The sequence below is a fragment of the Dendroctonus ponderosae genome, unplaced genomic scaffold (assembly GCF_020466585.1).
Source record: "Dendroctonus ponderosae isolate FM_Combo_2020 unplaced genomic scaffold, Dpon_F_20191213v2 Dpon_F_20191213_9, whole genome shotgun sequence".
NCBI classification, from domain to species: Eukaryota; Metazoa; Arthropoda; class Insecta; order Coleoptera; family Curculionidae; genus Dendroctonus; species Dendroctonus ponderosae.
The window spans coordinates 3,795,153-3,817,096 of record NW_026019116.1 but is presented as its reverse complement, the minus strand read 5'-3'; the positions used below and the strand labels follow the sequence as shown (position 1 = coordinate 3,817,096).

The 21,944-nt window shown below is 42.7% G+C and overlaps 1 protein-coding gene across 1 annotated transcript in view; it reads left to right on the top strand.

Annotated features, from left to right (window-relative positions):
• Nucleotides 1–21,944, top strand: part of LOC109535867 (titin) — a 113,278-nt gene that overhangs the window by 21,184 nt on the left and 70,150 nt on the right. Inside the window, exons 24-30 of the mRNA XM_048669879.1 lie at nt 1,393–1,579; nt 1,695–1,858; nt 1,910–2,110; nt 2,273–2,435; nt 2,497–2,598; nt 3,201–3,322; nt 3,373–21,939. Coding sequence (XP_048525836.1) covers nt 1,393–1,579; nt 1,695–1,858; nt 1,910–2,110; nt 2,273–2,435; nt 2,497–2,598; nt 3,201–3,322; nt 3,373–21,939 — 19,506 coding nt within the window. The remainder of the gene's footprint in view (nt 1–1,392; nt 1,580–1,694; nt 1,859–1,909; nt 2,111–2,272; nt 2,436–2,496; nt 2,599–3,200; nt 3,323–3,372; nt 21,940–21,944) is intronic.

Here is a 21,944-nt window from a genome sequence, read left to right as displayed (position 1 = left end):
CTATCAGAAAGATTTTTTCTTCAGATCGTGATCAATTTTCGTTAATATTCTTCGATTTCGTCTAGGAAACGCAGCAGTTTTTGGTACTTTTCCTTCTCGTACACTTGTGTTATGTGCATTTGCTTTATAATATTTTATAAGGTACTTTTTACGAACTATTTGAACTTTTTTGGATCATTTTACACTAAACAAATGGCAGAAAAGGTTTCTTCATTATTAAGGCTTTGTTGATGTCATACTCGTATTAAACTGTATTTTTTCTCATTTGGAAGACACTCCTTGTTGAAAATCACTATAGATTTCCATTAAACTCAGTGGGTTGTTTTCTATGCTGTACTTAATAGAATTGATAATTTTTTTATTGTAAATGGATTCGTGTTGTCTACATTTGCCATTTTTGTGGTATATCAAGAGTTCATTAACTTCTTGCTGTCCTATTTTTTCAAACGTCGATTTTTAGGAGGCTTTTTCCTCGAACAGTTTGTTCCGTTCGCTTCTCATTAAATTTTGTTTGATTTTGTTCCGGAAACGAAGTGATTTTGATTCGATTGGAATTACATTTCATTCAATCTGGATGTGAATTTTGGAAGATTTTTTCGTGAATGTAAATAAACAGTTCCTTTCGATCGATTCTCGTTATATCTGTCTAAGGGTGCGATTTCTTCAGTGTGCTTTATAATTTTTATATGGGCTTTTTACGGGCGACTTGAACATTTTTCGTTCATATTCAAATGAAAAGATTGGCGTTCTGTTCAGTCGCGACAAACTTCTTCGATATCAGTYGGTGTGTTTCCCAATTTTTACAGAATTTKATAAACTCATAAAYATTTTTTTATTGAACAATGAAAAGCTTTCAGCAGAGACGTCATGAGCTTTTGAAATAGGCAAGRGTAGMTTTCAAAATGCGCCAACCTTAGGCACCCTCARGAYCTTTCCAACCCCGTTCATTTTTTTATGTCATATTAAACAGTTTCCAAAGTTCTTCTGYTATTTTCWTGTTYTTGTTGGCAATTTTCCAATTATTTCAAGCAATTTTTTGCAATCAAACCGATTGGCTACAGCYTATGGAATCTGTAAACCATGTGGTATTCAAGTTTCTCTAACCTGTTGAAAATCTGAAATTAAGACCGGTTTTTAGAAGGATAAACCAATTAACACATTTTTCCGTTTTTTGTAAATGGGGAACTTGAGGTGCTTTGATGCACAAATCGTCTAATTCCCTTTCGCGCATAGTTTTTGGAGCTTGTAGAAGATATTTTCACCCGGGGGGAAAGTCCCCGAAGAAAAAATTAAAGGCCAACTTCGAACTTCCAAAGACTCTTGTTTAAACAAAGGGCGCGAGCAGCAGTTTCCACCAATAAACTTTACTATACAAAAGTGCCTTTTTTCCAGGCTGGAGAGCACCGAAATGAGACTGTCGTGTCATCGCTTGAAAATATGAGCCAACACATCAATCTGCTCAACAATTTTGTCACCGATTTAACACCATCCAGCAATGTGACTGCTTTAGTGGACTGTGGTGTAGTCCTTAGTATACTTGAAGATGGAATTACCTCCGACCAAGCCACTTTGGAGCCAGGTGAGTGCGCAACAACTTAATCATCCTAGCTAAAGCTGAAGAGGATCTGATCTCTCTACAGTGTCCACCCACCATTTTTATGATTGATCTTCCTCAAGCGTCATGTGTTTTTTAGGAGAATTGAAAGAAGTTTACTCAGGACTGAAGGAAAGAGTTGATAGCGTACGAAAGAGCATTTCCGAGCTAAGCGAGCAAAGTCAGCCGGCTCAAATCTTTAGCGAGGATCGGGAATCTGAAGAAAACGTGGTGGTGATATTGGACGATTCTTCAACCACAGTAGTAAGTGAAAGTATCTCTTTGAATAGCATAAAATTAAAAAATCATGCTAAGGTACCCGATACGTTGTTGGAAGACACCCGACGCACTCTAACAGATTTGCAAAGAATATCGGCAGATCCGGGCGCTCAACTAGTTTTAGAGCCTCTGCTGCCCCACGCCATAGCCTTGTATGAAATCTCAAATGAAGAACTGCTGAGGAAAGCCAAAGCTGAACTTACAGAAGAAGATCGCATTCGACTGCAGCATTGTGTGGTAAGACTTGCCGAGTTTACTTTGATTCCTTAAGGTAAATGTAAATGGCGATTATTTCTGACCAGACAGACATTTTTCATAGTCGCTTTAGCTTAAGCTCTTTGACTTATTTTTTTCTCATGATCTAACTCGGAGACTTCATTACCGGCACGTTCCATACAGGTTCCTTTGGAAATGATCGAAGATCGTATTATTGAGGCGTTAGACTTTGTGATGCTCACCCCTGGTATACCGCAGAGATCGCAACTGAAGAATCTGTTGGAACATTTGCAGTACAATGTGGCAGTCATGCACCAACAAGTTTTGGACGAAACTCCATTTAATGGTAAGAAGTATTTCCGCATTCAATTTAGCTACAAGCCGTTCACACTCAGCTCTCTCTTTAGACAGAAGAGATTCTATCCACCACTTAGAAAGCCTGAAGAGGTCAATGGCTTCAGTGCAAAACCTGCCGTTTATGTCGGAAACAACCCAGCAAGAGCTTTCGAGTAAGTTAAATTATTACGCACTTAAGGTGTGACAAACGGTTATTTTTCTGTTACAATGTTCCAGTTCACATTGGTAATAGGTTCCAAAATTCTGTTCCAAAAGGAACATGTTCGTTTTTAAATTTTTCATTACAAATGCACAATGATGATGATAGTAGCAATAGTGATGATATATAATGTTTTCCTTTATGAAAAACATAATTCTTAATATTGGTAAATTTAAAATAAAATATTTTAAATTAAAAAACAAAACATGGGTCAGAAGTAACTATTTAAAGTACAAAAGAGTGATAATAGGGACACTAGAGTGATTAAATAAAATATACCGTTTATATGGGAAAATGTTAAAAATCTTTTCATTTAAAAATGGATAACATTTACTGAAACTGCTGCAACTGGATAGAGCGGCATCGGTTCTGCCGCCGCAAACTGCTTTTTCAGGTTTTACGAGACGGTTCCAAAAACAACCGGTTAAATCGTCTAGCTGTAAATACGGTTCCAGGTTACACGTTTGGAACACTGTTATTTTATCTGTTACGTTAAATACCGACCATCCCTATTACGCACCCATAAAGCTTAGTAATAAATTAATGAAATTCCAGCTTCGCCCGAGATCATTAGAGCCGTAATCGAAAACGTGTCAGAACTGGAGAAAAACTTAGGCATGCTTTACGAAACAGCAATGGCACAAGGCATGGAGCAAGTTCCTCCCGAGTTGTTCCAGGTAAGTTCTTAGCGTTTTTTAAGGCCATTTTTTCTAAAACTGCCTCATAGGTCGCCTCGGAGGTGACCCAATGCGTAGATAAATTAAAGCAATTGCCTTTATTCGCCGAGCAACAGGACGTGCCTGTTATGACTATTGAAGATATCGTTGAAATCCGCAATTTATCTGCACCTTTGCGAAAATTGAGCTTGACAATTGATAACATGCAGAAGGACGATGAACTAAGACGCGAAGCGTTCATAGCCATTCGCGAGCCACTTATTCAGATTGCTGAAATCCTGGAACACGTTCCAGAGGACTTAAAAATTCAGCTCTTCACCCTCCATCAGCCCTTGCAAAATGCAATCGAAATCATCAGCTTAGAGCAGCACAATTTCGAAATCCAAATCGAGGATTTCGAACAGTTGAGGGTCATCGGCGATGCTATAGCCGAGCTTGTGCAGTGCATTGTTAACAAAAACATAAATAACTTTGAGCCAATCGCGTCTGACCTCGCCCAACGTAATGCCTCGCTGATAGACGTTCTTGATAACATGGAAACACTCAGCCTGATGGACATAGTTTACGCCGTAAGAGAGTTTGCGGATTCCATCGAACAAGTAACTAGCCAGTTTGCGAGTTCGTCCGAAACAGCGCCTGTTGCCTCTGCTTCGCAGGACAATGCAATAGTGGAAGAAGAGTTGTGCTTTAAAAGCCTGGAGCCATTGAACGAAACATTGGAGCAGCTCCAACAAGCTGAAGATCTGGCTGAGAGGCAAGTTCTACTAACCGAGATCTCAGAACTATTGCTGTCTTTGGATCAAGCTTCAAGCGACATAAAAGAAACAGATGTTACCAGCATTGATACAGCTCTACAGAGCTTAAACCGCGCCGTTCAAATAGTCCTCAAGAACCACCAGTCGGAAAAGCCGATACCTGTGGAAGAGTTTCAGGAAGTAGTAAATGACCTTCTGGCTGTGGACGCCTCAAAATTGATTTCCCATTTAATCGTTCCAGTCCAAAGGGCAACCATCACACTATTTAAAATCGTCTCAGAGATCGAGTCTGAACAGGGTTCGACCTCAGTTTACCCCAGAAACATTCCCGATTTGAAACGGGCTATCGAACTAGTCGAAGGCAGCTCCGTGCTAAAAAAAGATGCTCTAATCAAGAGCCTCATGGATATTGTATCTACGGCTGAAGCTAATGCAGACCCAGAAAGTGTAGAAAAAGTCGAAACTTTGGTTCAAAGCCTATCACAAGTGGCAACTGAAATTTCCCTGGCGCCTGCTTTAACGTCCCAGGATATTAACCGAACAGCTGAAAGTGTAAGAACGGCTGTGGAAGACCTTCAACTACCCTCACTATTCAGTTCCCCGATGGAAAACATCCAGCAAGCCTTAGTGGAACTGAGCAAAGCCATCGCTGTTAAAGAGCAACGCGTGAAGAAGCTTGAAAAAGTCAAAGCGTATGTCATCGAATTGGAACTAGCGGATATCCAAACCCCTCTAGTGGGAAATATCAGCCATCTTTTGGAAAATGTGCAGTCGGCTATTTGGCAGGATATTCCCGAACAAACTGCTGAGATCGACACTGTCTTGGAAACCGTGGAGGAGCTGACTCAGGCTATGTGCGAAGAAAAAGACCTCGCCACTAGTCTTCATGAGGACAGCAATACCATGCAGGGCTTGAAGAAAGCGAAAGTCGTTCTGGAAAACATCAACGTACCTCCCGAGTTGGGCGATGAAGTCAAGGCTTTGTCCCAAAGCATTACCGCAGCTCTACAGCCGAAGGAAAGCTTTGTGCCATCCACGGAGAAGCTAACCCAGTGTTTGGAGAAGCTTAAAGAAGCCAACGTGAGCCATCAAATCGTCGCAACTATCCAGCAACTACAAAGCAGTTTGAGTGTGCAAAATTTAGAAAACTGCGACAACAAAGCTGCAGTAGAGCAACTCTTGGAATTTATAAACGACGCTCTTTGCAACATGCTGGACACTACGAATTTCCCCGATGCTCTGTTAGAGCCGTTGCAGTCCTACAAAGCCAATATTCCCCAAATATCGGAACTGATTCAATCAGTTGATGATGGTTTGCATGACTTTCTCCATTATAGAGCTAAGGAGGACGTTATTAAGTCTCTGGAAGGATCTTTGGCAGAGTTGAAGGAATTGGCTAAGAGCAAAGACACTGACAAAGAAAAAAGAACCTTGGCTGACGATCTGAGCTTCACTGTGCCAGTTATCCAGATGGATGTAGCATCGACCCCGCTGGAATCCATTTCACAATCGGATTTAGAATTTGTGCTTAATGCACAGGAAATCATCTCCAAACTGATCTCCTTCATTAAGAGCACTTCCAGAACATGCACAGAGGTGTCAAGTGAAGTGGCCGATTTCTTGGACAATTATAAAGTCTTTGAAACGAAATCTCAGCTAGTTCAGCACGTCAACTTGCTAATCAATAAGGCCTTATACGGATTGAAGGAAATCCAGAAGCAGGAGGCCGAGAAGTATTTCCTAAAGCTCCAAAACATCCAACTAGTGTCCGAGTCAGTGCAAACCCTGGCAAAAAGTGTGGCAGCCATCAAGGGCAAAAACGTTGATCCTGAACGAATCTTGGCACTTCAAAAGTCTCTCTATCCACTACAGATGGCCATCAACGATCTAATTGAGACCAACCTTTCGGACAGCGACTTCAAGTTCTTAGAGAACACCTCAAAAATATTCGAAGACGTCGAAGCTTTCATAACCAGTAAACTGAACACTAGAGAATTCGCAGCTCCAGTTCAGAAAGAGCAGATCATGGTGTTTCTAGACATCCTAAATCGAGCAGTTAAAACTGTCGGCGATAGTTCGCCCATCAAAACCATCACTGCTCAGCTGAACACTCTCATTGTGGAGCTTCCTCATATTGCCGATGCTTTGGAGGAATCCCATGCTGAAGAGCTGAAAACTGAAATGGCTAAAATACTTGTCGCTGAACCTCTAGCTCGAATTGAGCGGACTATGGAATCCCAAAGTGACGTGGCCATTGATTCTGATCTGCAAACAGTGGATACCAATTTGGAAGAATACCAAAAGGGTTGTGAAACATATTTCAACGAGGAAGAAAAGAATATTGTGAAAGATTCAAGGTTGCTTTTAGAAACAGCAATTAAGGCCTTCAAAGAATCGCATGTTCTGGAGGTGGAGCCTGAAGCCCATGCGATTGAGATTAAGTTAGAAGGAAAACAAGGGCCAGTGATTACTGTGTCCAGAAACATCTTGGAGACGTGCCGACGAGTTGCACAATATTTGCAGAAACAAAAAGAAGAAAAGGAACAAGCAGAAGGCTCGATTCCGAAAAATGAAGCAGTCGCTGCTTTAGACACACAAATAGTCGATAATGTACCTTTGCTTCAATCTAGCCCAGTTCTAGCTCCAGAGGAATCAACTGAAGTCAAAGATGAGCAGTTGGCTCTTCAAACTTCATTGGAACTGACTGATGAAAATGCATCTACTCAAATTTCTGATGCAGTAATCGAAACCCCCGAACTGGCCAGTATTCCTGCACTCCAACAGGAACAAGAAAACATTTCCTCAGAGCAGGTAGAGATTCTGAGCGCTGAAACTCAGCTGGAGCTTCCAAGCGCGTGCTTAAATACTCCCCAGGGTAGAGAAGAAACAACCATTGAAGCAAAAGAGGATATTTTTGTGGAACCGATTTCTTCCGGCCCGCATGAAGAGCCAGCGGACGAACATCTTGAAGAGAGTGCTGATTTGGTAAAGGAAATCGTTGCATCGACGCTGACTTCCCCAGACCAAATTGAGCAGGTTTCAGAAAAACCCAATGCTGATGCCAATGAATTCATTGGGGAAACACTTGCAGAAGTCGAGACCATAACAAGTGAAAGAGGTGCAGATGTATGCATCTCTGACATATTGGAAGCTGCAGAAGAATCCGCTGCTCCTGAAGCTTCTGCGGAAGCCAACATTCCCAGAGAGGACCCTGCAATGCTTTCGTCTTTAAAATCTCTCCAGTCCTCAATTTCAATTATAGAAAACCAGCCGTTATCAGAAGAAAAGCGAACGGCTGTGCATGAGCTGGAGAAATCGATCTTAGCTGACGCCAAACAGTTGCAGGTCACTTTGCAGTCTGTGCAAGTAGCAAATCTAACTACACAGGATCAAAGCGCTCTAGCCATAGCTGACAAAACCTTGTCAGAAATTCAGAACCTGATTAAATATCAAGATCAAGCCACCGCTCTTGAACAGGCTGAGGCAGCGGCTGTTCCTTCCATAGAATCAACTAAGAAAATGATTGAAGACCTGCGCCTGGCCGTAGTGGCTACGGCAAAAGATTCCAAAGTGCGTGAAACAATCGAGCCTTTGGAGCAAACAATGAAGAACGTCGTTAATTTGATGGAGTCCATTGCACTGGAGAAGGATTTCAAGTCGAAGATAACCAGATCTGTGCAGCTGATAAGCGAAAGCATTGCGAAACTGAAATCGGATAAATTATCTAAAGCAAAACTTACCAATTTATCTAACATAGACGACGCATGCATTAAGCTCGTTGAAACTTTAAACTCAATTGAGGTTCAAGTCGATGTTGAACAGAAAGTGGTTGATTTAACTAACGACTGTTTGGGCATCATTCAGGAATATCTTGAAATCTTCTCTAAACGGCCAACATCAAGAGCACCTAGTCAGAGTATATCAGAAAAAACACAGGAATTCAAAGTGGCAATTCAAAGCGTTCCTCAAGAATCCAACTTGACGCCTCTTAGGGAGATTATTGAGGCCATGGTCGACAATGTGCTGAATCTGCTTAAGCCTGAAACTCCTCCTCCAACTGCCCCTTGCAAGCCCCTACAGTATTTGCAAAACTCTTTAAGAAACCTTCAGGAGTCTCTATCAGTTTCTGAACCAAGTTCAGAAAATAAGTCGAGGAAGATCCTGATTACTGAAATACCCAGACCAGTGACAACGCTGCAGTTCATTGCTAGCACCATCCTGGAAGAGAAGAAAGACAAGCTTGGGTCTGTTGACCTCAATGTTCTGAAAACCACCAATGACGCCGTGCATAAGATCCTTACTATTGTCGAGGAAATTGAATATAGACCATCCAAAGACCAGATTCTCATCCTGGATGAGGCCCGCGACAATTTGAAGATATTGCTCGCCTGCATAAACCAAGAGTCCCAGATCAAGGACTTCATCGACCCTTTGCAAGACATCTTGAAAAGCATTGAAAAGGCTTTGGAGAGGGCGTTGTTTACCGATCAAGAGGAGCGCGACAAGAAAGAGCATGTCCTTTACGAGCTGGGTAAATCACTGCAGAAGCTCGACAAGCAGTTGAGCACTGCCGACAATCCAGCTATCCAGAGCTTTATTGACGAAAAGCTGCAAAAGCATTTGAAGAATATTGCCGAAACGATCAGCCAGCAATCTTCTAAGGACATTGTCACCAACCAGGAACTGGACAGCCTGCAAAAACTGTCGGAGTCTATTGAAGGGGTCAGTGATAACCTAAACGACAATCTAAGTGAAAAGTTGCAATTGCTGAACGACCATTTAACGGACATTATTTCCATCAACGAACAGGCTAAGGCCCTGAAAGCTCCGGAAGCCCAGCAAACCTTAGCAGAGTCCATTAACGAGTCTCTAGAAAAGCTTCGAGGGGCTTTGGACTTAACGCATCTTGTCGTTGAGAAGTCACAGGCCTCAACCGACATCACTCCATTGGTCGAACTAAACAATTCCTTAAAAGACTTCTTGAGCTTTGTCGTAGTCGCTAAACATATATCAGACGGCAACTTGAACTTGTTTGAAAACTTTGTAACGCCCTTAGAAGAGCTGCAAATGGCTCTAAATGATTGCTTGGGTTCCAAGGTAATTGAGGCGGAAATGGTTTTGCTTCGGGATATTGCGGCTCGGCTGAAGAAAATGTCCGCCAGCTCCACAGGAGATGTCAGCAACCTGGATATCAAAGACTTCTCTGATGATATCGACTTGTTGCAAAATAAGCTCATCACAGTGTGCATGAAAGCAGTGCTGGTCGCCGATAGGGATAAGTCGGTCCTGCAAAGACTGCTTCTTCCATTGGAAAACATCTCCAAGGCGATTGTGGTAATGCAGCGAGAGCTGGCTGGACGAACAGCCCTAAGAAACACCCTCAATAGGTTTATTGTCGCTGGCCATTGCTTGGAGGCAAGCATTGAAAACACCAAAGAGCTACTAGGCATCTTGGAACCACTGAAGGCTCTTGCTGGTGGTTTTAGAGACCAAAAAAACCCGGAAACTATATTGGAAGTGGTTGAAGCTTCCAGAAGCCAGCTTGAAGCTTTGCTGAATGCTCTCAAGTCAAGCCAAAGTGCTTCAGTTTCCAACCTGCAGAACGCGTTGGAAATCTTGCTGCAAATTCCATCAGAAAACATCATTGCAAACCACCTGGGCAACATTGTCACAGGCCTGGAAGAGTTGAATCGAAGCCTTTGTGCCGAAACTGTTGAAAACCCCCAAAATCTCCTGAAGGAAGCCGTTGGTGCAATTAAAGAGGACTTGAAGGCGATGGAAGCTGATATTGTGGAACAACAACCAGATGCATCAACTGCTCTAATTACGTGCTTGGAACTACTGGAACCAGTGGAACAACTAGCCGAAGAAGTGGCGAAAGTCGCTCAAGAAGAACCGGCTTTACAGGAAGCTTTCAGTGTCATCGACACCTCTCTGAAAAAGCTGTCCAAAACGCTTCTGATTGTAAAAACCGTGCTGCATAAGCCAGTGATAACAGAACTGGAACACGCGGAGCTTCACCAAGCTATTCAGGGCTTCAAAGAAGCCATCAAGATAATTGAACAGAAACCCGAGCTCAAGTTACAGGCATACGCTCTTGAACCGCTCAAGTCGCTTACAGCCAAAATTGAGCAATTAGAACAGGATTTGCCGGTAGCCCAGCAGGAACCCGACGCCAAAGACTTAGATCTGAGCATATTGCGCGACAACCAAATCGAAACATCTAAGCTATGCGGCCTTATCAAAGACGTGTGCACCGACGCACCTGATTTAGTTCTTCTATTGGAGCTTCTGGAGCCGTTGGACTATCTGCAAGACTGCCAGCAAAACCTTCTGAATTTGTTCGCAAACCACTTGGTGGGAGAGTTTGAGGACTGCGACAAAGACAACGTGTCCAAAATGACTGCTGAGCTGAAGACGATTTTCCAATGCGTTGACACGCTCAGTTTTGCCGACAAGAAATTTCCACAAACAGCAATCCCCGAATTGAATTTGCTAAGAAATACTGCGCTAACAATTACTACCTCAAAGTCCAGTCCGGCTTTGGAATATATTCAAGAACCGTTGAAGTTGCTGAATGTGAAAATCGAACACATATGTGAGAAACTTGGCCAGTTGCAAACATCAGCAACTTCTCCAAGTGCAGAAAGTGTCGTAAAACCCTTCACACTACTGCACGAAGAACTGAAGGCTTTGAAACACAAAGCGGAACAGTCGTCGACGAAGGCTCAGCCAGGAGTTTTGGCAATTACTTTTCTGGAACATACAGTGGGCGAACTGTTAAATGCCGTCGAAAATTCCTCTAATCTAAATCCGGAAGCTTTGGCACAAGAATCAGCCGTTGTCGCAGAAATAGGCGCCCCAATCCAAAGTCTAGCCTTATTGGTCAGGCAGGTGTCTCATGAGCTTGACCAACCAAAGGAAAGTACCAAAGTGCAAGTAGTCACCTCAATTTCGGCTGTAAAGGAAGCAATTGAAAATGTGCCTCACAGCACTCAGCTACCAGTTATCGGGTTGCCTTTGCAAGCAGTCACTGCTACGTTATCCCAGCTTGAGACACTGCTCAAAAATGAAGAAGCGCCAACTTCCGCTACTTTGAATACAATCGAACCCTTATTGGAACCAATCGAGCAGATTTCCCAAAATGTTGCAACCCTGCAAAGCAAATTCACCCAATTGCAGCTGGTTCCCGAGCAAGCAGTTGAGTCAGTTATTCGAGTTTCTGGTGCATTGAATGACTTGAAAAAATCGCTGGAAGAAGCAGCGAGCGGCCCTGAAGCAAACGAAGCGACATTGAAGGCAATAGCCCTAGAAACTAAAGCCCCCGTTGAGAAGCTAAACACTGCTCTAGAGGAGATTTCAGGAGACATTGAGAGACTCGAAGAATCTCAAAAGAACCAGTTGAAAAGTGCTATATTGGAATTGAAAATTGTCGTAGACAAAGTTTCTCAAACTGCAGAAAAACCGATCATTCTGGATGTTTCCCTAAGTGCACTTTCGGCCGCTTTAAGCAGTGCAACTGGAGCAGCAGGAGCCCCAGAAGAAGGCCAATCCGCCGAAGACTTAACTGTTCAAAATGAGGATAGGGACCTATCCAAGGCAGGACCTTCTGGGGGCGATAAAGGAACTTTAAGAGATTTACTGAAGCCCTTAACTACAATACATCAAAAGGTTGAAGCATTGAAGATGAAAAGCGAGAAATTGCAACCAGAGCTTCAGCAGGGAGTCCTGTCAGTCATTAAAGTGGGAGAATCTATAGCAGAGCTGCAAGTTGCTTTGGAGGCAACAGCCGATTTAGCAGAAGCAAGTGAAGAAACTTTGCAAATTGCGGAAGCACTAAAACTTCCTGTGGACAAATTTGATGTTGTTCTCAGCCAAGCAACTAGAATTGAAATTTCGGAGTTTAAAGCTGTAGAATTTCTAAACGCTGTCCTTGCACTCAAAGAGACGGTGCAGAGAATTACTAACCAAGCGCAGGCAGTTGAAACCGTAGAAATTAAACTTAAAGCTTTAGTAGCCACATTGGAAAATGCTGAAGAAAATCTGGCAGTAGATGTAAAACATATTGAACCACCAGGTTTAAGTTCAAGCATTGAAACAGAAGCAGAAACGTTGCGGCTTGAAGAAGTTCACAAACAAGTTGCGATTGCCGAAGGACAAGTTCTGGAGGAAGTCCAAAGTATAATTAAAGAAGGAAATCTAGAAAGTTTACCTGAAACAGTTGGGGACGAAAATGTACTCAGAGTATCAGAAGGAGAACAAACTATTGTTGCGAAAGAGGATGAAATTGTCGGTGTATCATTGGAGTTGTCTTCATCGGATCATGCCGAATTCCCGAAGGAAGAAGTTTTAGAAATTAAGCTTGTTGAAGCTACAGATGAATCAGCTTCGACAGAGCAGAAGCAAGCAGTTAAGGAAAACGACGAAGGAAAAATCGCAACAACTTTAGCAGAAGAAATCAAACAAACTGAAGTTGACGACAAAGCAATTTTACCACAAGCAGAAGCAGAACCAGGCGAAACGCTTCCTACAGGTGAAGTAGCAGCAGAAAACATACGGGAGACGCACACTCAAGTTGCCGAAGCTAAAACAAATCAAGACAAAGACATAATTGAGCAAATTGAAGTGCAGAGAGCCGTAGCACAAACAGAAATTATTCAGCAAATTCTGGATACCACGACTGATCAGACTGTACTTGTACAATCTGAGCAAGCTCCAGAACAAGCTGAAGTCCCTATCCAAACTCAAGAGGAAGCAGCGAAAGAAGCCCACCTAACAGAAGCGAAGGAAGCTGAGGTCGTTCCACACGAAGCCCAGTCGTCCCTTTCACTAGAGGCTCCAGATTTAAAAGAAGCCGATGAGAAACCCGAAAGCCCGGTCCAAATTGAAGCTGCAAACATTGACGGTGAAAAGGAAATTTCTAAAGAACCACCAGCACCAAGAGAGATAATTCCCGAACCGATTACTGAAGCTGCTGCACAAATAGGTGAAATTGGAACTGTAACTGAAACACTCCAAACAGAACTTGAAGGGATGCCAGAAGTTGGTGAGAGGCAACTTAAAGTCGAAACCCCGGGTGGGGTTGAAGTAGTATCAAGTGAATCCCTGCAGGTGACAGATTCTGCAATTGAATCTAGCAAGGAAGCTGACAAAAAAACCATCCAGCCAGAAGAAGTTAAAGATGAAGCCCTCAAAGAGAGCGAAGGAAGTCTTTTGCAAGACGAAGCTGGATTGCCAACGATTGAATCGAGCCAAGAAATCCCACAGCAAATCGTACAGCCTGTAGAAACACAGACAACAGTTGAAGTGCTGCCAACAGAGCAGCGCGAAGTTCAAATTGAACCAAAAAATGAACCAGCTGAAGTTAGTGCACCAGAAACACTTCAACATAAGGAAAAAGTTCAAGTTGAAGACGCTCCAAGGGAACAAGGAGAAGTTTCCAGCAAACCAGAGGCAGAAAGGGAGGCTGTAAGTGCAGACGTTACTAAAGCCGAAACTGACCAATCGAAGGATGAACCAGAAACCCCAGCATTGCCAAAAACTGCGGCAAAAAATGATCAACAACAGTCATCAGTTGATACACAAATAACTGAAGTTTCAAAAGTGAAAGCTCCCTCCAAGGGCAAACAAATATTGGGAATCGTGGCCGAATTGAGCAAGAAGCTCAACATTGAGGCTGTGATATTAGGCGGCAAGTCAAAGGAGTCGCACAAAGAACAATCATTTTCGTTGGCTGGTCAAATTGAAGAGGGCGTGGCCGAGCTGTGCACCACATTGAATGAGTTGGCCAATAGCGAAGCTGCAGCATTGGAAATGTCTGAAGAGGAAGTTACTAATATCACCACTTTAGTGCAGCCTTTGGAAAAATTATGCGCAATCATCAATCAAACTAGTGAGCAAATATCAACTTTGGAAGTTGTCCCCGTGGAAGCACCGGAAGTTCAACAGGCTGTAGTCACTTTGCAGGAGACCATCAATAACATTACCAGCACAAGCCCCAAATCTGCTACTTTCAGTGCTTTGCTAGCGCCTCTGTCCAAATTTTCGCAAACTCTCGTGAGTATAAGAAGCAGCTTCAGTAAGCCTCTTCCTGTTGCTCCAAAAGTTCCAGTCTTATATGAACCTGTTCAGCAGCTTTCCAGTGAGATAGAAGCTTTTAAGCAGACATTAGGAGATGTGGCTTCAGTAGAAGAACAACAGGCTGCCATGTCCATAACCAACATCGACTTAGCCTCGCTAAAAGGAGTTTTGGAAGAGATATCCAGCATTCCAGAAGACCTCGAATTAGCATTAGCCACAACCAAGCTGGTTCAGCCACTGCGACGATTGGCAGCAGCAGTTGTGGAGGCACGAGAACATCTTCTACATCCCCAGTTGAAGTCTCAGCCCCTTAAAATGCACCAGGCAATAATGGCTGTTAGGAAATCAATCGAAGAACTTCCCCCAGGTCAAAAGCTGCAAATTATGGATTTGCCTCTCAAAGCTCTAGCAGCTAGTTTGGAAAGTATCGAAAAATCTGAGTCTTTTAAGCCAATAAAGGAACTCATCAAAGAAGTAAAAGTTCTAAAACAAAGTGTTGAAGACATCAGCGTAAAACCGCAGCGAGGAGTCATAACGGGAGAACATCTAGCGCAGTGTCTTAACACGGTCGACGCGACTCTAAGAGACTTGAAGCAAACTGCCGAAGAAGTTGAAACAGTTTCGCAGCACGACAATGAAGTAATTTTAACAATAATTCAGCCGTTGCAACGTTTATCAGCAATCATAGTCAAGGCTCCGCAGGAGCTGTGGCAGCCTTTAGTAGCCGACGTCGATCAACCGGAGTTCTCCCGAGCAATTCTTGCGGTCAAACAAGCCCTAACCAAGGGAACGGCACCGGAAGCAACAGTTATATCTGTAGTAGAACCTTCGCTGCAATCTTTGTGCGCATCTTTGTCTGAGATTGCACGCGCAGAACCATTGCATCAAATAGTCAATGAATTGAAGACACTTCAACAAAGTATTGAGCACCTGAAATCCTCCCCTGAGCAGGGAGCGCTATCCCAGCAACAGCTGCAACAATCAACTGAAACTCTTAGTGGAACGCTTAAGAATTTGGAAGCAGTTGAAGCGCTCAGGCCAGATGAAGCTCCAATAGTCGCAAGTACTGTTGAAGCTTTACAACAGCTTTCGACAGTTCTCTTATCACAAGAGCAGCAAAAATCCCACGACGTTGAAATGGACAGTGGCAAAATCAAGCAGACAACACTAGCACTAAGACAAACTTTGGAAGTAAGCCATCCACTAACACCCGATGTTACAGTGCTATCAATTTTACGTTCATCGCTTCTAACTTTCTGTGCTTCACTTTTACCAACTGAAGAGCAGCAACCCAGTCTAGCTGCTGTAGAGCTGGTCGCTTCACTTAAAGTGTTGAAACAGATTCTTAAGGAGCTGAAATCTGGTTCTCAGCAAGTTCTGGCACCAGGGCAGATAAAAGAGGCTCGCAAAGTGGTTAATGCCACTCTGAAGGAGCTCGCAAAGGTCCCCAACATCCGTCTGTCAGAAATACAGGAAAAATCACTTCAGCGACTAACAGAAGCATTGAACATCATGACCAAAGCTGTGACCACAGAATTGTTGGAGCTTAATCAAGCAGCCGTTTCCTTGAAAGAGTGCGTGGAAAAAGAGGCAGCCACACTGTACCCAAATGAACACTTGCGTATCATGCTGTACAGATTAGTAGAATTGAGTGTTGCTTTAAAACCCGCGGTGGCTGCAGAAGAATTTAGCATGGAAGTGGGTGAATCTAACAAAACTGATGGTATTGTGGAAGGTGCGGAAACTGCTGCTACACAACAGGAAGAAACTCTCATGGCAACTGAACTGAAAGCTCCTGGTGTACAGGAAGAAGCGATTGCTTCCGAGCAAGTAGAAAGTGCAACTCAAGTTCAAGAGCAAAAGGTAGAGAAAGATAAATTACAAAAATCTGAATTGCTAGAAGAAAAGGTAGATGAAATTGCACAGGAACCAAAAACTGGTGATGTTGTGGAGTTAGATCAAAAGGCAATAATAGAAGACGAAGCAATAGATTTGGAGCAAGTGGAAAGCTCCAGTCCAGTCGAGGAGCAAAAGGAAGAGGAAGAGATATTACAACAAGCTGAATTGCTAGAGGAAAAGGTGGATTCGGTGACGCAGGAACTTAAAACACCAGACGGTGTAGAGGTAGATCAGAAAACAATAATAATGGATGAAGCAATAGCTTTGGAGCATGTGGGAAGTGAAGCTCAAGAGCAAAAAGCAGAGGAAGAAAAATTACAACAAGCTGATTTGGTAGGGGAAAAGATGGATGAGATGGCACAGGAAATTATAACCCCTGGTGCTGAGGTAGAACAAAATGCAACAATAGAAGACGTAGCTTTAAAACAAGTGGAAAGTTCAAGTGAAGTTCAAGAGCAAAAGGGAGAGGAAGATAAATTACAACGTGCGCAATTACCAGAGAAAGAGGTGGATGAAATTGCACAAGAACCAAAAACTCAAGATGTTGTGGAAGTAGAACAAAAGACAATAATAGAAGGTGAAGCAATAGCTATGGAGCAAGTAGCAAGTTCAAGTCAAGTTGAGGAGAAAAAGCTAGAGGAAGAAACATTACAAGCTGAATTACTACAGGAAAAGGTGGGTGAAATTGCACAAGAACCAAAAACTCCCAATGTTGTGGAGGCAGAACAAAAGACAAAAATAAAAGACGAAGCAATAGCTTTGGAGGAAGTGGAAAATTCAAGTAAAGTTAAAGAGCAAAAGGTAGAGGAAGATAAATTACAACATGCTGAATTGCTAAAGGAAAAGGCGGATGAAATTGTACAAGAACCCAAAACTCCAGATGTTGTGGAGGTAGAACAAAAGACAATAATAGAAGCCGAACCAATAGCTTTGGAGCAAGTGGAAAGTGCAAGGGCAAGTCAAGTTGAGGAGCAAAAGCTAGAGGAAGAAACATTACAACAAGCTGAATTGCTAGAGGAAAAGGTGGGTGAAATTGCACAAGAACCAAAAACTCCCGATGTTGTGGAGGCAGAACAAAAGACAATAATAAAAGACGAAGTAATAGCTTTGGAGGAAGTGGAAAATTCAAGTAAAGTTAAAGAGCTAAAGGTAGAGGAAGATAAATTACAACATGCTGAATTGCTAAAGGAAAAGGTGGATGAAATTGAACAGGAACCCAAAACTCCAGATGTTGTGGAGGTAGAACAAAAGACAATAATAGAAGGCGAAGCAATAGCTTTGGAGGAAGTGGAAAGTGCAAGGGCAASTCAAGTTGAGGAGCAAAAGCTAGAGGAAGAAACATTACAACAAGCCGAATTGCTAGAGGAAAAGGTGGATGAAATTGTACAGAAACCAAAAACTTCAGATGTTGTGAAGGTAGAACAAGAGACAATAATAGAAGGCGAAGCAATAGCTTTGGAGCAAGTGGAAAGTGGAAGGGCAAGTCAAGTTGAGGAGCAAAAGCTAGAGGAAGAAACATTACAACAAGCCGAATTGCTAGAGGAAAAGGTAGAAGAAATGGGACAGAAACTTAGAACTACAGATGGTGTAGGCGAGGAACAAAAGACAATAACACAGGAAAATGCGATTGGTTTGGAACAAGTTGAAAGCGTAATAGAAGTTGAAGAGCAGAAGGCCGAGGAAGAGAAATTACAACAAGCAACAATAATTGAAGAAAAAGCTGATGACCTGGCACAAGAAATCAAAACTCCTGATGTCGTCGACGTGGAACAAAAGGCAACAATATCGGAGGAAGCCATGGCTTTGGAGCCAGAGCAAAGCGCCCAGATTGAACAGCTCACGGCAGAGGAAGAGAAATTGGAAAAAGCAACCATAATTGAGGAGAAGGCTGTTGACCGGGCACCAGAAGATAAAGCTAAAGACGTTGAAGACGCGGAACAAAAGGCAATAACACAGGAAGGTGCAATTGGTTTGGAGCAAGTTGAAAGTGTAAGTCAGGTTGAAGAGCAGATAGTTGAGGAAGAAAAATTACAACAAACAACTATAATTGAGAAAAAGGCTGATGACCTAGCACAAGAAGTCAAAAGTCCTGATGTTGTGGAGGTGGAACAAAAGACAACAATAGCGGAAGAAGCAAAGGCTGTGGAGCCAGTGGAAAGGGATGAAGCTGAACAGTTCAAGGCAGAGGAAGATAAATTCCAACAATCGATCATGATTGAGGAGAAGACTGATGAGCTGGCACCAGAACTTAAAACTCCAGATGTTGTAGACGAGGCACAACAGACAATAAAACAGGAAGATGTCATTGGTTTGGAACAAGTTGAAAGCGTAAGTCCGGTTGAAGAGCAAAAGACCGAGAAAGAGAAACTACAAGAAGCAAAAATAATTGCTGAAGGGACTGATGACATTGCACAGGACCTTAAAATTTCAGATGTGATAGCACAAGAGTTAGAATTAACTGGCAAAGAAGAGGAAGAGCTAAAAGAAATTCAACCATTGAGCGCAGAAAAATCTGAAATCTTTGATGGAGCTTCGCATCATTTGGAGGGAGTTGTTGATGATAAAAGTGGGGAAGCTGTTGAAATTGAGTCGGACAGTAAAACAGAATTGAGTGAAAAAGATGACGATGTACAAACTAAGGAAATGGAAGACAATATTGATGAAAATGTAGAGCTCAGTCAAGTTAGTCAGTTAGCAACTGTTGAATCCCAGCAAGAAAAACCACCCATTGAAGGCTCAGAAGAAGCAATTAGTGACAAAGTTTCTCAGGATGTTACCGAACAATACGTTACTTCAGAGGAGGAGGCTCATATCGAAACAGCTGAAATATTGGCAGAAGAAGAAAGTGAGCAAAATTTGAGAACAAGTGAACATCCAAGCGAAGAAGCTCCTGTTCCAGCCACGGAGCTGGTCGAAAAACCAGCAGCTGATGATAACCAAACAACCACCGACAGAGAGAAACCAAAGCCGAAGAAAGGCAAGCAAATATTGGGCATCGTTGCTGAACTTAGCAAGAAGCTTAACATTGAAGCTGTCATTCTGAACAACAAAAGCAAAGAGTCCTCCAAAGAAGACATGGCGATGACACAAGAAATTCAGCAAACTTCCGCTGAATTTTCGTCGCTGATTGAAGATGTTTTGGCGTCTGAAGAATCGCTGACTATGTCTGATGCAGAAGCTCAATGTATTGAGAGTCTTATTTTGCCGTTAGAAAAACTATGTGTTGTGGTAACTCAAGTAAATGAAGAAATGGCTCAGTCACAAATCCAACAAATCGAACTGCCAGAAATGCAGATGGCGGTGAGTTCACTGAAGGCTGCAGTAGATAAGGCAATAGACATTCCCACAGAAGCTCCCCTTATTGACAGATTAAGGACGTCTCTTCAAGGGTTTTCTCAGAACCTAACCACCATCGGCCAGAGATTCACTCTCCGTAGTCCCATTGTGCCCCCTCCACGCGATCAGCTATCAAACAAAAATTCTTTAAAAGAAGTTTCTGGCTCTTTAAGTCAGATTGAAGGTAACTTTATAGCGCACGAAACAACTGAACCGCATAGTCTACCTCTAAAGACTGAAGAAGTTGGAGGCTCTGATGTTCAAGCAGCCGGAGATAGACGCGATAAGAAGGCCGTCAAAGCTTTAGTCCAATCAGTACAAGCCTTAATAGAAGAGCTTAAAGCTTCCTCAGAAGAACTCTTGGTGCATGGAGTTGTCCCTGTATCAAACTTGCTTCATTCAACTGAACTACTTAATGAGGCAATTATTAAAATAGCTCAGATACCAGAATCAGCCCAAGATATTAGTGATGTTCAAGCTGAAAACATTGTCAACATTAAAGAGCCCTTAGAAATACTCAGCGTTCTTATTTCTCAAAGTAAGCAAGCGGGGTTGAAGCCTGAACTGGCAACTATACAAACTGAAGGAGCTAAACAAGCAATTCAAATCATTAACCAACGAGTTGAAAGTATTTTCCAAGGCCCCTCAGAAGCTCCAGGCATTAAGCTGTTGGATCAAGCCTTACAGTCCATGACCAGCTCATTTAATGTTGTGCCAAAGACTGAGACAGCCGAAAGGAGTAGACAAGATAAGGCTGTTGCCAAGCTTTTATTAGACTCAGTACAAACCGTTATTCAGCAAATGACAGAGGCTCATAAAATCGTTGTGCTGACTCCTCCTCAACACGCACGTCTTCTGCAGATTGTCCAGCCGATCGAACTCATTCAAAGTACATTGGAAAAAGTGATTGAGTCTCCGGACACTTTCGAAGACATTTCCGAAGAGCAAGCAGCAGAACTGGCCAGAATTCAAGCTCCTTTAGAGGAAATTCAAGCCGTTCTGGTTGAAAGTATCCAAGCATCGGTTTCTGCAGAAGTACACGAGAAGCAAAAAGCCGTAGCTCAAAATGCCATCGCTTCATTAAAAGAAGCACTGAAAACTGTTGAATCCGTATCGGAGAAAGCTGAGGGAATTAAACTCCTAGAGATTCCGTTGAAATCATTATCAGCTTCACTGGTACATATTGAAGATACTACCGAAGTCAGCGTTTCATCTCCAGCCCAGCTTTTGCGGGAAACGGTTCAAAAAGTTTCACTTGAAGTGCAAACGCTGAAGCCAGAAAGTTCGGATGTTAGTGCCGCTCCTCAACAAGCTAGTCTTCAAGTACTCGAGAAACCCATTAAAGCTGTCGAAGCAGCCCTTGACCAGTTGGCTGAAGTTTCAGAAAGTTCGCCTGAAGAAGCTCTGATACTGAGCCAGATTACAGAGCCATTCGAAAAGCTTAGAGTTGTGTTAGTTCAATCCAAACAAGTGGCATTTAAACCTGCAGTTTCGGAAAACGTGGCAGCTAAAGTGAAGCAAGCCGTCCTTTCGTTAAAAGAAACTTTGGAAGCAGTGCTGCAAGTCCCGTCGGAAGCTGCAAGTGTGAAGATTTTGGAATTATCATTGAAATCCCTGTCGGCTTCCTTAGGCCAGATTGAGACCTTAATGGCAGATGAACCAAAAGACACGACTGAGAGAAACGACATCGTCACTGCAAAGTTGCTAATCGAGACCGTGCAAGGCATTTCTCAAGAAATCCAGATTTTGAAACACCATACTAAAGATATTAGTATTTCTCCTCAACAAGCCAGTTTGGAGAATATTGCAGAACCGGTGAAAGAATTTGAAACAATCTTGGAAAAAATCATAAATTTTCCAGAATCAGCTAAAGATCTATCTAATGAAGAGGCTGAAAGGCTTGGCGAAATCAAGCAGCCACTGGAAAAGTTGAGAGCAGTTCTTGTTGAAGCCAAACATGCTGCTTTGAAGCCCGAAGTTTTAGAGCAACACGAATCTGAATTAAAGCAAGCTGTTGCTGCACTGAAAGAATCAATTGAAGGCATTCTTCAAGTCCCTTCAAAGGCCCAAAGTGCTAAGCTTCTGGAAACGCCTCTCACTGTACTATCAGCTACTTTGAACATAGTTGAGTGCGGCAGTGCAGTGGAATCTGAAGAAAAGAACGTTTTGGAACTAAAATCGCTATTGCAACTAGTTAAGAAAGTTTCTTCAGAGATCCAGACTTCGACGCAAGAGTTTACGGACGTCACTGTTTCGCCTCAGCAAGGTTACATTCAACAGATTTATGAACCGGTAAAATCAGTGGAAGTTGCTCTGGAGGAGCTGATAACTACAGAAGCTATACAAAACATTTCACATGAAGACGTTCAGAAGCTGGTCCAAATTAAGACTCCTCTGGAGAAATTAAGTGCAGTTATTTGCCAATCTGCAGAAGCTGCTTTGAAACCGGAAGTCTTACAAACTACAACAGCTGAAGTACAACAAGCAGTTTCCTTGTTAAAAGGAACTTTGGAAAACGTGTTGCAAGTCCCTTCGGAAGCTGATTATGTGAA